At 41.6% G+C, this 13970-nt stretch overlaps 2 protein-coding genes across 2 annotated transcripts; one reads left to right on the top strand and one right to left on the bottom strand.

Annotated features, from left to right (window-relative positions):
- LOC309706883 (bactericidal permeability-increasing protein-like) lies at nt 1–5172 on the top strand. Its single transcript, XM_082533860.1, has 15 exons — nt 1–296; nt 389–503; nt 598–729; nt 803–958; nt 1050–1113; nt 1794–1854; nt 1933–2024; nt 2127–2303; nt 2386–2445; nt 2519–2686; nt 2770–2837; nt 2922–2964; nt 3039–3102; nt 4148–4224; nt 4387–5172. Exons 1-15 carry the CDS (start codon nt 206–208, stop codon nt 4423–4425), a joined length of 1407 nt encoding a protein of 468 aa, XP_082389986.1. The 5' UTR covers nt 1–205; the 3' UTR covers nt 4426–5172.
- Nucleotides 5173–5254: 82 nt separating this feature from the next.
- On the bottom strand, nt 5255–13901 carry cdk5rap1 (CDK5 regulatory subunit associated protein 1). The gene is made up of 13 exons (XM_082533857.1): nt 13118–13901; nt 12936–13039; nt 12817–12851; nt 12631–12731; nt 12348–12558; nt 12140–12260; nt 10495–10725; nt 10310–10407; nt 10157–10212; nt 9746–9876; nt 9498–9647; nt 8581–8721; nt 5255–5572 (listed from the first exon to the last, which is right to left on the bottom strand). The coding sequence occupies exons 1-13, from the start codon at nt 13401–13403 to the stop codon at nt 5441–5443; spliced, it is 1797 nt and encodes a 598-aa protein (XP_082389983.1). The 5' UTR covers nt 13404–13901; the 3' UTR covers nt 5255–5440.
- Nucleotides 13902–13970: the final 69 nt, after the last annotated feature.

Raw genomic sequence — 13970 nt, forward strand, 5'->3', positions numbered from 1 at the left:
TGCATTGCTGCTCCACTAAGCTCTGTATGTCAGGACTGTTGAATTGGTACATGTTCTTGTAAACTGTCACTAAAAGAAGAAGCTGGATTTTATTGCTCTCCAATTTTTCCCCATAGATTTCGTAAGCAGAAGCTTAGCTTCTTCTGCTTTTGTGCTTGTATAAATATTCCTTGGTCTTCTTATTCTTCATGGCTCAGCTCTGAAGATGTTCCTGTGCTGTTGGCTGGTTCTGGGGGCTCTCTTAAGCATCAATCCTGGAGTAAAGGTCAGGTTGACAGAAAAAGGCATTGAATATGGTAAGGTTTGTGTAAAAGCTGTCCTCTTGCTCAAAAAGGACTGATTTCTCCAGTGTTTGCTCAGTAAATTATTTTTCTTTACATTTTGTTAGGCAGGCAACTGGGCATGGCTGACATGCAGCAGAAACTCAATTCTATCCAAGTTCCAGACTTTTCAGGGGAACAGAGGGTGTCTCCGATTGGAAAAGTCCAGTACAATTTGTCAAAGTAAGGCTCCAGTTTGTTCAACATGTCTCTAAATTCTGTTACAAAGTATTTTGTCCTGTTTCCGCTTAAACAAACAAAACACGAATTCTTCCAGTATACGTGTATTGAAGGTGGGAATACCAAAGTCTTCAGTGGACCTGGTGCCAGGGACTGGAGTCAGAATGTCTATAGGTGATGCCTTCATCAGTCTGAATGGAAACTGGAGGGTCAAGTACCTGCGAATAATGTGAGTGAGGTAACATCTCTTCTTTAGAGAAGTAATTTATCTGCTTAAAAAGATATTTTTTCTCTTTTACCAGAAAGCACAGCGGGTCTTTTGAATTGAATGTGAATGGTCTCAGTATCGCTACAAACATCTCCATCAAGACTGATGAGACAGGCCGACCAGCGGTCAGCAGTGACAGCTGCTCAGCTGCTGTTGGAAGTGCAAAGGTCAAGTTTCATGGTGGAGCGAGGTGAGAAACCCAGCTGTGAGGGAGAAGGGTTTTACTATTTTACTTCATCTGCAGAATTCTTCTAATTCCTGCTGGTTTTGTTTTTTGATAGCTGGCTGTACAATCTCTTCACAAGGTTTATTGATAAGGCTCTGCGCAATGCAATTCAGAAACAGGTGAGGTCAAATCTGCTACATGCAGCAGAAATCCAGCTTACACACTTTACCTGCTAGGTAAGGTGTCTGCTAGTTCACAGTGTCTCACATTATCTTCCTTCATTTGTTACTCTGAAGTAACCGGATAATGATGAAAATAAAGAAGTAAAGATTTATTGGTTCGGGCTTAGCCCGCAGTGTTTCAAGATACTTTGATTTACCTCCAAAATATGGAAACCTTAGGAGCCTTAGATATGCACTGAAAGCCAGAAGCAGGGAGGAAGGGAGGCAACAAACACAAACCAAGCTACACTAACAATGTAGCCTAATTGAAATCATGAAACAAGCTGTATGTGGAATGAAACGTTCAACTGCAGCAGCATTAAGTTTATCATTAAACAAACACATCATCATCTCTTTGCTTTCCCAGTTAGAAGGATTTTGTTTGTTCTCAGAAAAACTTGTGTATGTTTTTTCATTAGGTTATTTTAAGCTGCTACATGGAGAACTGTGAGCTTCTCTTAATGGATATCCATGTTGCTCATGGATATCCATTAAGAGAAGCGATTAAGTGATTATTTAACATCTGCTCTTTTGTTCACCAAATGTTTAATTTTGAAATGTCTTTGTGAGCCTTTAATGATGACTTTCTCCAATACAAATCAAAGTCTAACACCAGATTTCTTCCTTCCGCTTTGCAGATCTGCCCTCGGGCCACCACTGTAGTATCTGATTTAAACCCTCAGCTGAAAACTCTCAATGGTAAAGTATCCTGTTTAGTTACTCAATCAGCTGTTTCACTGGTGATGAACACATGAGTGAGCTTCTGTCTCTATGCAGTCTTAGCCAAGGTGGACAAGTATGCAGAGATTGAATATTCCATGGTATCGTCCCCGACTGTTTTAAAGTCCTCGATAGATCTGAGCTTGAAGGTAAAGAATTATGCAACACTACATTTTTACAGGAATCTAAAGATAACATTTTTATTAGTTTTAAAAAATCTGGAGCATTGTTTTCTGGGTCTTCTTTCTCAGGGGGAATTTTACAACATCGGGAAACATCAGGAGCCTCCGTTCTCACCAGCGGCCTTTAACCTGCCACCCCAGAACAACAACATGTTGTACATCGGCATGTCTGCCTTTACTGTCAACTCTGCAGCCTTCGTCTACAACAATGCTGGAGTCCTCAGCCTGTCCATCACTGACGACATGGTAAACTGCTGCCTCCTGAGTCTCATACCTTCTTTTCAGGACATCAAACTGATCTCTAACTTTTCTCACTTTGTCGTGCCAGATACCAAAAAGCTCTCCAATCCGACTCAACACCATAACGTTTGGAGTCATTATCCCAGAGGTGACAACACATCCCAGTCATTTTATGTGACGCATTCTTGGCAGTTTTTCACATGAAATTCTTTCTTTGCCAGATTGCTAAGCAGTTCCCAGGTCTGATGATGAAGCTGCTGGTGAAGATGGAGAAAACCCCCACACTGACCTTTGAGCCCAACAACGCAACAGTCCAGGCCACCACCACAGTGACGGCCTTTGCCATCCAGCCCAACTCTACTCTGTCGCCTCTTTTTGTCCTGAACTTGGTAAGTTACCCAGCTGATATGATCTTAAATTGTCTTTGTGGTTTTAGAAAACCATCTGAAATGAACCACCATTGCCTTGACAGGAGGCCAGCGTGAGTGCCCGTATGTTTGTCAGTGAAATGAAATTGGCTGCAGCTGTCACCCTCAACAAGTGAGTTAACTGGCAAAGAAAAATAGGGCCGAGAGGTCTTTGTTAAGATGAACATCACGTTCTAATTTAGTCTAATTTGCACAGAATGGATCTGACCCTGGACAAAAGTAATGTGGGAGACTTTCAGGTAAGAAGTGCATTTCTATACAATAACAGTCTGAATCATCAGCAACTCAAACTAACCCTACATCTAACCTACAGGTCAGCACCCTCAATAGCATCTTACAAGGGGTCTTCAAATTGGTGGTGATACCCACAGTTAATGGTGAGTTCATCCTCACTTTGAAATTTAAAGAGTTTTTTTTCACCAAAATCTCCAAAGAGGATTTCCATTTGCATTTTCACAGCAGCTCCAAAGTTCCAGGGAATATTAGACAAACAACACGAGGGACCAGCAGGATTATCATTTTTAGCTACATATGTCTGGATAATTATTAATATTGTATTGTGTAAAACAGACCCCCAGCTCTTACTTATATGGAGACTATTCTCATTCCTTTTCTTTCTTTCTGTTGATTTTATTTAGGCTATCAGCTCATATTTTATAAAGTCAATAAGTTTATGAAATCGGAAGAAGTTCATTATTTACCTCTCAGGTGTTGTTAAGAATTTAAAACATAAAAGATAAAGTTATTCAAGTAATTTACAAGAATCCAGAATACTTCCACCACAGTACAGGAACTGTACTCACCTACCTTCACTCCTGCTTTTATTGGAGATAAAATATCGGGAATTTCAGGAGTGGGACCACGCCTCCAAATATGCTCCTCCTGGTTCTCATCTATATACGTTCCCCCAGTTCTAACAGCTGTTCGTTCTCATTGACGTGTCCCACCCTCCCTCCACTTTTCAATTCTTTAACTTCTTCACTTCTGTTTAGTGCATGGGGATAGAGCTTGTACTGGTCTTCTGAATATTTTACCATTTATTTTAAGATTCTACCCCATTTTCTTATTGGGGAAATCATAAAATGTTCCAAAAATATATACCTTTGAATCACCTTCAGGGTCATCTCCTTGTGCATCTCTTTACCACTTCTAATGAGTCTGCTGTTTTTAATTTGCACTGTGGGAGTCTATTTTCTAACAGTTTAAATGAATGACGTTCATCAGAGACCTTACTTTAACACATTCCACTGTTTTCATCAATAATTTTATTGATGTCAGTATTTTCCTTAATTGAATTTGTGTATGAAGTTACATTAGGTGGAATGATTCCAGTGCATGCTATGTAATACATCTATAATATCATTATGACATTCTGCCACATTTGTGAAATTGTGGTCTAAAATTATGAATTTCATTTTGCAGTCCAACTTGCTAAGGGATACCCACTGCCCACAATTGGAAAGATGAAGCTTATGAACACCCAGCTTGATGTGCTGAAGGTCAGAGATACTGATAATATGTTGTTGTTGTTTTTTTTAATCGATTTCATGCATGTGAGCGTATTGCTTCTTGTATATGACATGAGATCTAATTAAGAAATCTTGACATTTCTAAGGAATGAGCAGATTTTCTAACTCAAAGCTGTGAACTGTTCCTTCTAGGACTACATCCTGATTGGGACAGATGTTCAGTTCAGCTGAACTGCACTCCTGAAAACTCCCAGGATTCTTTTCTGCATTCTAGCGTCCTTCCATGAAGACACAATTACAGTCAGAGTACGATAATCTGGCAGAAATTCCCAAGAAAAAGCTAAATAAGTATTACTTCTGACAGCAGTCAGAATATTGTGTTTTCTATGTATTGGTTCTCCTCTGAAGTTAACCATTTCTATATTTAGTGCGTATGGACTTTTTTAATATGAGTGAAATGAGTTGCCAAGGACATCATCAGCACACTCATCAGCAAAATGTCTTCTGAGCTCCAGTCTATAGACCACTTTAAGACTGCTAGTCTTTTTGCAACTGCATGCATCCCTCTGTGGTGGGTAGAGATTAAAAGAATATAAATATAAGCTACTTCCACATGGTTTTATGGGTGAAGCTACATGACATTAATCTTAGCAAGCAGCATACAGTTGCCAGGCTAGCTGTAACCAAGCTAGCTGCACAAATATGACATGATTCATTTGTAACAATAAGTATTTTGGCAAAAGAAAGCTAAGCTACTACTTCAGCCCTGCAATTAACCTTTTTCTCTCAAGACTACATTTTGACATATAAGTCAGGTTGGAATTTACCTTAGTTGGGATTAGAATTGGACTGTAGAATTTACCTTAGGGTGTCGTCCGGCTAATATTAGCTAACGCTTGCTTCCCTGTTTGCTTTTTGTAAGTTACCTTACAGCATGTTCAGACATTGGCAATTTAGAGTGCTTAATAAATGACAAAGTCACATAAAAGACAATGTGTCTCCTTATGATTCAATGATCTTAAAAAATGCCACTTTATGTATCACACAGAACACCGTCAGGCATCGTTCAAACAGCTTTTAATAAACTTCCATAGTTTGTTTACAAGTGAAACTTTCACAGCTTGTTGCAACAGTCCACCTGAAAGCATCCTCCATTTGTCAAAAACGTCAAACAAGTGATGAAGGAAATGTAGCAGTCTGTTCGATGTGGTATCATCCGAGTCCATCAATCAGTGACATGTTTAAGTCACGGTTGAGTGTGAGCTACATGTTCATCACGCTGGTCCTCAGGTGGAGTCCTACAGTGCACTTCTCTGGCTCTCAGGGAGCTGAGACTGAGAGCTCGACCTCTCAGGCTCTGGGAGTTGGCAGACAAGATCTAAAACAAGACAAAAGAAGACGCCAGAGAATAAAAGACTGAATACAAGAACCTTATTTATACATTCAAGATAATCAATATTCCTGAAACACTTTTCCAGTCACTTTCCTGACTGGTGACAGTGTACCCAGCATTTAAAGTTGGATCAACCAATGCTTACAGCAGAAACATTAAACTGCTGACATGATGATACATCATAAACACATGATATATTCACTAAAGCAGTGCTTCCCAAACTTTTTCCAGCCACGTACCCCTTGAGACATGTCACCCTCAGCCGCATACCCCCTACTACGAACGACTCTTAATTAGTGTCTATAAATACATTGCAATATCGCATGCATAAAGATAAATACTGCACAGTCGATTATTTCTCACCACCAAATGAATTTATCAATATTTTTTAGTAATGACAGAGTTTTAATAGCAAACTTTACTACTTAATACTAGCAGTGTATCAAAGGATTTATTAGAATTCACTTTTTTGTCGAGAGCATAAAGGCCATGAACTTTCATTAAACAGAACTTTATTTAATGTGATGGATGTGCTTGAGCAGAGGCACACAGCTCTTCAATGTTTGGCTCAATTTGGGAAAGGCTGAGTCTTAAATCGTTTTCCACACAAAGTCTTGCTCTGTATTTTGTTTTCATGTTTGTTAAAGCAGAAAATCCCTTTTCGCATAAGTATGTGGTGGCGAAAGGCATCAGAGTCTTGACAGCGCGCTTAGCCAGCGCGGGCTGTTCAGTGCGCAGCCCTATCCAGAAATCCGCCAGGTTCTTTTGAGCGTGTTCAACTTTTAGAGATCCATCTGTGGCGATTTCAATTAGGCTCTCCTGGTCAGACGGTGATAACGAAGTAGGCACGGCGGTGAACGGGTGACGTATCCAATCATTTGAGCCGTCCGTCTCTGGGAAGTATCGGCGTAACTGCACCGCCAGCTCCTCAAGGTGCACGTTACATTCGCGCTTTACACTTTTAGATAGTGTGAGATCATTAGAGCACAGAAAATCATGCAGCACAGGAAAGACTTCAGTGTTGTTTGTATCCAAGCAGTTCTTCCAAAGGTTTAACTTCTTTATCATGGCCTCAACTTTATCTTGAACATTGAATATAGTTGCAGAAACGCCTTGTAATCCGAGATTGAGCTCGTTCAGACGAGAAAATATATCACACAGATAAGCCAGGCAGGTAAGGTACTCTTCATCATGCAAATGTTCAGACAGCTCAAAGGGATGGTTACTGAAGAAAACTTTAAGTTCATCCCTCAACTCAAAGAAACGGGTCAGCACTTTCCCTCTAGATAGCCAGCGAACCTCTGTGTGGAGTAATAATGTCTCATGCTCGCTGCCCATCTCATTGCACAACGCAGCAAATAAGCGGGAGTTCAGCGGCCTGGCTTTCACAAAGTTAACCATTTTTACACTCGTGTCCAAAACATGTTTCAAACGGACAGGTATTCCCTTTGCAGCAAGAGCCTCTCGGTGGATGCTGCAGTGTACCCAGGAGGCATCTGGCACGACTGCTTGCACACGCGAAACCACACCTCCGTGTCTCCCAGTCATGGCCCGTGCGCCATCAGTACAGATGCCAACACATCTGTCCCACACGAGTCCATGTGTGTTCATGAATGTGTCCAGCTTTTGAAAAATATCTGCGGCAGTTGTCCTTTGTTCCAGCGGTTTACAGAACAGCATGTCCTCCTTGATGGTTCCTTCATGAATGTAGCGCACATATACGAGAAGATGCGCCAGGCCAGCCACATCCGTGGACTCATCTAGCTGTATTGCATAACATTCACTGTGGCGTATGCGCAGAAGTAGCTGCTGTAAAACATTTTCTGACATTGCATTGATGCGCCGTAAGACAGTATTGTTTGATGATGGAATGGACTGTATCGTCTTTTTTGCCTTTTCCCCCAACATTGTCCCTACCATATCTAAAGCAGCAGGGAGAATGAGGTCCTCCACAATAGTGTGGGGTTTGTTGTTTTTAGCCACTCTGTAACTGACCATGTAAGATGCTTGTAGTCTGTTTTTATTCATAAGATCTGGCACCTGAATGCAGGTTTTACTTGTTGAAAGTGATTTTAGCTGTCGCTCAAAATATTCCCTTGGTTTATTTTTCAAATGGGGATGATTTGTCTCTAAATGTCTGCGCAAAAGTGAAGGTTTCATTGAGTTCTGAGACAATACTTTTGCACAAATAACACACTGTGGCCGGGGAAATCCACCAATATTTATACACGTAAACCCCAGCGAAATATAATTGTCATCATATTTGCGCTTCTTTGATGAGGTTGTGTTACAGTCCGTGCTGTCATGCTTTCTCCCACTTTGACGCTCCGCATCAGACACTTCATCACTTTCCACATGGCTGGCTCCAGCTATGCTAGCCACTTGGCTAGTAACCACAGATACATCCCTGCTAGCACTGCTAGCATCCAAATCTGACGAACACATTGTTGTTGAACAATCACCTGTGCGGTCACTGGAAAATGCATCTTCAGATATGAGCTTATTGGTTGTTGTGGCCGGTGTCTCTGTGGTAGGGCCTTTTTTTCTTGTTAACCACTTGTCCATTTTCGCGCTGCACTGAATGCTTGGAGGCAACTTCAACTGTTAGGTGTCAGTCATTTGGGCAAATCACGCCCATGTATTTTGTCAGAGCTATTTTTTTGCTGAACACCAGAGGGTGGTATATAGTCATGTATTTGACAGGCAAAAAAAACTGCATTAGCGCAAATTTCGGCTTTTAAAACTTTTGATCCCCACTCCAACCCCAACCCACGCGTACCCCCTACAGCCACTTGCGTACCCCCGAGGGTACGCGTACGGTAGTTTGGGAACTACTGCACTAAAGGATCCCTTAAAACTTGGCTTTGACTATTTCAGGTAGTGGCCTAACACTCATTCAATCTGCCAAACATCTTGCTCATATAAATTGTGTTTTTTTAGAAGACAACAGATATTCTTTAAAGTTGCATCCGTCTATATCAATTATATCCTACCTTCACCAGCACATAGTCTCCAACACTGATGGGTACAGTGCTGAATGCTGTAGGCTGAACATGAACGTCCTCTTTGGGGAAAATCACTTTCATATTGCCATCAGTTCTTCCACACAGGTCCTCAGCAGATCTTTTACTTTCCTGAATAAAAATCAAAAGCAGCCAATTCAGTTTCTTTCGACTCAAAGCAATTTAAGTTCCAGTCAAGAAGCAACATCCAGGCCTTAAGCCCACAATGAAGTGCCAAAAAACTTAGTTCCTCAGCAAGTAAACCACCACAAACCTTAACAAATGTCAAAATATCTAACTAAACAGCACTGAAAAGCATGAGTACAGTCTATTACTTTGTTTTACTATGTCATTGTGGTGGGACGTGGTCTTGCCGGCTTAAAACATTAACTATGTCCTGTTGTTGTTGTGTGTAGGCTGTAGCTGAAAAGCTGCAGCCGAGTATGTAAATCGACAGCCGCAATAAAGAGGTGTAGCGACAAGTGCAAATATGTGGTCGGGTCTGTCATGCATCGTTTACAGACGTACATTTGGACACTGGCAAGGCTTGAAGTTAGGGGGGCTAATACAACTCAATGAACTGGACCTCTCGACGATGTGCTGTTGGTGCCTCTTTAATGGAATAGCCATATAATGGGGCTGTTACCAGGTACAAAGTGTGCTTCAGTTTGTGCAGTAATTGTGCACATTTGTGTTTGTGTTTTACTCATATAGCTCAAAATGTCCAAAACCAATGGGTGACATCACAACAGCTACACCATCCTTTACATATGGCCTGTGGTTCAAGGGTGTGGCTGACGTAGTTACTGTTCACTGCTCTACCACCTGCAATCATGCTATTTGAAGGTCAACATATATTTAAAAACAATTTTGATAACACACTGGTAAACTCTGTGTGTATTACTCACTCCCTCCACCAGGACAAGCTGTGTACTGCCAATGAGAGCAGCGTTGACCCTTTCAGCTTCTCCTCTGAACACGGTGATGCACTCCTCCAGCCTTCGCTGCTTCACCTCCACTGGGACGTCATCTTGGAGCCGGTGGAAGGCATGCGTCTTCTGAATGTGTGGCAGACATGGAAAAACAATTACATCACATATCATTTAAAGGACGGGTGAAAAGAAAGTAAGTGAGTTCTAGAGTAAGAAGAACTCACCTTTCTCATACTGTAAGCAAAAAGGAATCCCACATTGTAGCCCACCTCTCTGATTAGAGACAAAGTCTGCTGGTGGTCGTCCTCAGTTTCACCACAGAAGCCTGAGATGAAGTCACTGCTGAGACTCACGTCTGACACACGAACAGAAATTATGTAAAACAGACTGCGGTTAAAGAGGACAGAAGGTGCTTTTCCTTATTTCTTAGTGTATTTTATAATTTTACAGATAGATTCAGGATTCTCCTGGAAAAAGGAGAAAGTTTTGTTAAAAATGAATGGACAATACCAAGCTCTCTTTACATTCGTTCTACATACAAGTGAAAGATACTCAGGTAGTAAAATGAATGTTTAAATGTAATAATCATACCCAGAGACAGGTGACAAATTGAAGGAGAAACCTGATTTTAGTACCTGGGATGATCTGCTTTATGTTCCTCACAAGATCGAGGTAGGCCTCTCTGGTGTAGCTGTACATATTAGGAGGAAAACAACATGTTATGAGGACAATTAGTGGTGTTTAAGTTTAATTTCACAAAGTCATATGCTAGTGAACTAATCTCTTACCCGCGACGCATTGCTTTAAGGACCCGGCTGCTTCCACTCTGGGCTGGGAGGTGGATCTGCTTACAAATGTTCCCTCGCTCCGCAATCAGATGCAAAACCTGTAAGATCGACACACAGACCAGGTGAGCAGGGCTCACTGAACCAAGTGAATATCCAAAGGAAGAAAAGCATATTAAAGCAAATACCTCATCAGGAAAATCCTTGGGGTGAGGTGATGTGAATCTGATCCTCACGTTGGGATCGATACGTGACACTTGGTCGAGCAGGTCAGAGAAGCGCAGACCCCCCCGCTTTGTCTGGTAGACTGTCTTAAAGCCACGGCTGAGCTTGGTTGCATCTGAACCACAGACCTGCTCGTCTGACGTGTCCCTGTAGCTGTTCACATTCTGACCCAGCAGCGTCACCTCCTTCACACCCTGACAGAAGCACCCAGCACACACTCGTCAGGCACACTCAAGTGTTCATTTTAGAGAGCTGAACTCAAAGGACGACAAATTTGCAGCAGTGTCAGACACATGAATAATTCAGAAGAAAAGGATCAAAATCAACACCAGAGAACCAGACATAATTATTAAAGCACTCGCCTACTGCCTATAGAGTGCAAACTGTATAAACACACATCTACATATGAATTTGGAGAATCTATAAACAAGGTGGATGATATTTGGGCACTGAAAGCTCTCTGACCAATCATATTCAAGCTTTGGATTCCTTCAGTACAACAGTCTATGTTCAGAGCAAGAGGGAGATTGCATTTACTGTGTAGAAAAGAGGGATAATGTCTCTGTAATGTTAGGGTTTTCACTGTCATCACATTAGCTTCTTTTATCCATACCAGACCAGTTAGGGGTGGATCTGACTGAGAAACAGAGGGATGCTCCAAGCTCACAGCCCAACGATTTGTTAATGAGATGGTAAAGCATACCCTGCTTTAGCTCCTTTTTTACTTTACTGGACAGTTTAAATTACAGAATGAACATCATACTGTAACAACTGAGACCTCAAACTGACAAGTAGCGCAATTGCTGAGGTGACAGATCAGGTGAGTTGACTCATAATCAGGGGTGCACATAAGTGGTCCGCAGGTGCGCTTGCGCTGTCAAAATAAAAGACACGTACCTGCGGACCACTTATGTGCACCCCTGATTATAGATGCATACATCTTTTTAACGATAAGAGGCATTGTTGCCCCCTGCTGGCCATAATAAGATTTAAGGTTTCATGTACTTTTTCATAAACTTCATTTTTCAGACTTAGAAGCTACAAACTTTTTTATAATAGCAGGAAGTCTATGATTTATGGGTTATTATCAAAAAATGACTGGTTGTACAGAATTTTGTCGACTTCCTTATTGCATGACCTCAATAAACACTTTCATGACGAGATTATGGTCTTAATCAATAGTTTCAACCTTTATTGAAAGGAACATGGCATATGTTTTCAGTCTTATCTCCCCTCGACCCCAACCAGTTACAGCAGATAGCTGTCCCTTCCTGGTTCTGCTGGAGGTTTCTTCCTGTTTAAAAGGGAGTTTTTCCTTCCCACTGTTGCCAAGTGCGTGCTCATGGGGTGTTGTTTTATTGTCTGGGCTTTTGCTTACCACATAAAGTGCTTGGAGGCAACTCTTCTCGTGATTTGGTGCTATATAAGTAAAACTGAATTGAGTTTGTTTCATAAGTCATGTTAAATTATTGTGGTATAGATTTTGCATTTATCATAAAACACAAACACAAAGTCACTTTCTTTTTTGTTTGTTTCCTATTCTGTTGTTGCGTGGTTACAAATGCAGGAGTTTTTCCAACCAACCTTAATGTTGAAGTTACAGCTTACCTGATCAGAGAGCATACGAACTTCCTCCAGGATAGAGCGGACGGGTCGACTCCTCTCTCTCCCTCGAGTGAAGGGAACAATGCAGTAACTGCACATGTTGTCACAGCCTCGCATGATGGACCTGCCGGTACACAAAACCATCAGCAGATTCAGTATGAAGATGCGTTGTTACAGGAAAAGGCGGATAACCATTTGATAAACAACATACACAAAAGCACTGTGCCCCCGAGGCGCGTGGTGGACGGGCATGACGTCAGCATAGGTCTCCTCTAAAGAGAGCAGCACATTGCACGCCTGCTGACCTCCATCAGATACAGCCAAGAGACGCGGAAGGTCCCGGTATGCATCTGGACCGGCGAGGACATCTACGAGCTTCTCTCGCTCCAGAAGCTCCATCTTCAGCCTCTCCGCCATACAGCCTGAGACAAACACACCCATGAACGTACCCTTAATGTGACCTCCATCATCTGAGTGCATGAGAGCTTACTCACCTAAAATTCCAATTTTCATTGGTGTGTGGGTCTTTAATCGTTTCCTCTTCATAGCTGTTAGTTGTTGCAGTCTATTCCATATTGTTTGCTCAGCCTTTTCTCTGTTAAGAAAAGAGATTAGGTTGCAAAGCTGCCATCACCTAGCACTAAATTTCAAAACTTTTCATGTTTGATCTTTGCTCCTACCTTACAGAGCACGTTACCAGAAGAACAACATCTGCCTGCAAGTACACGCACATCTTAAACAAACTGCATTAAAGTTACTTCTGCTAGATTCATAAAATAAAACCAGAAGTCAGCTGTACCTCGCTTAGATGAGCTGTGCGCTGATAGCCCTTCTTCTGCAGTATGGACCAGGCTATCTCTGTGTCATTCACATTCATTTGACATCCATAGGTTTCAAAATAAACTGCAACAATAAGCCAAAGAACCCCTTTAGCATCACCACAAACATTCAAAGCTAAATAAACAAATGGCTTTCACCGACCTTTCCTTGAGTTTCCCATCAACAAGCCTTCAGAGAGATAGTCATGCTTTTCTGAGGGTTCTTCATCTGCAGCACGGCTCCTGTTAGCTGGAAGCCCTTTAACGAAATCCTGAAAACTTGGACCAGATGATAGCCGACTCTTGAACTTGTCTACAGTCTTCTTCTTTTCTCTCACAGTGTTAACAGCGCTAGCCAGTTTAGAACAGTATCTAGCCTGGATGCGGCTGACAGGTGGCCAGTGTTGGGTTACTGTAAATATGGGTTTTAAAGTCCTGAGGTACTCCATGCTTTAGCTAACCACAAGAGCAAATGCTTCGTAATTCCCTATCGGGTGTATCTGGAAATGAGCGACTATGTATTTTAGTTAGCTACCTTTGCCGCAACCTAAAAACTAACATAGTGTCAAAAGTGCCTTTTTACTCAGTAAGATACAGCACGAGTGCTAACTACCTCGAGTGAATTGTCACTCAGGTACAGATATCATGTGGAGCCAAAGATGTCTTAGTATCAAGAGGAGTCACTCCCTGTTTCAAGTACCTGACGCTAATGAAACCCGGAAAAACGTTTCACTCTTGTGAAGTGTTGCTACATACTAGTAAGTTTGTTTCAAACATAGAGGAAGCTCGAAATGAGGTAAAAAAAATTGTTTTTAAGTCAATTCAGGTGCTTATCTGGTGTGTTAATAAGATGTTACTGTGTCGTAAAAGATAATTATATGTCAGACTGAAAATCCTCGAGAAGTCCGTAATGTCCGTTAGACAAAAATGTCACTGTACGTCCATCTTCACGGTCCGTCATCATAAACTCCTTATTCTAAACTATGGTTCCGTATGTGCGACAAAGCTTTGAAGGG

Source organism: Aulonocara stuartgranti (genome assembly GCF_965226115.1).
Source record: "Aulonocara stuartgranti genome assembly, chromosome: 5".
NCBI classification, from domain to species: domain Eukaryota; kingdom Metazoa; phylum Chordata; class Actinopteri; order Cichliformes; family Cichlidae; genus Aulonocara; species Aulonocara stuartgranti.

Excerpts from the sequence above, each read along its gene's own strand:
- LOC309706883 (XM_082533860.1), top strand. The coding sequence starts at position 206 with ATGTTCCTGTGCTGTTGGCTGGTTCTGGGGGCTCTCTTAAGCATCAAT. Across the intron at positions 2,446-2,518 it reads TTGGAGTCATTATCCCAGAG|ATTGCTAAGCAGTTCCCAGG; the intron begins GTGACAACACAT and ends TTTCTTTGCCAG. Across the intron at positions 2,965-3,038 it reads GTAATGTGGGAGACTTTCAG|GTCAGCACCCTCAATAGCAT; the intron begins GTAAGAAGTGCA and ends TCTAACCTACAG.
- cdk5rap1 (XM_082533857.1), bottom strand. The coding sequence starts at position 13,403 with ATGGAGTACCTCAGGACTTTAAAACCCATATTTACAGTAACCCAACAC. Across the intron at positions 12,732-12,816 it reads CTGGTAACGTGCTCTGTAAG|AGAAAAGGCTGAGCAAACAA; the intron begins GTAGGAGCAAAG and ends TTTTCTTAACAG. Across the intron at positions 10,726-12,139 it reads TTCGTATGCTCTCTGATCAG|GGTGTGAAGGAGGTGACGCT; the intron begins GTAAGCTGTAAC and ends TGCTTCTGTCAG.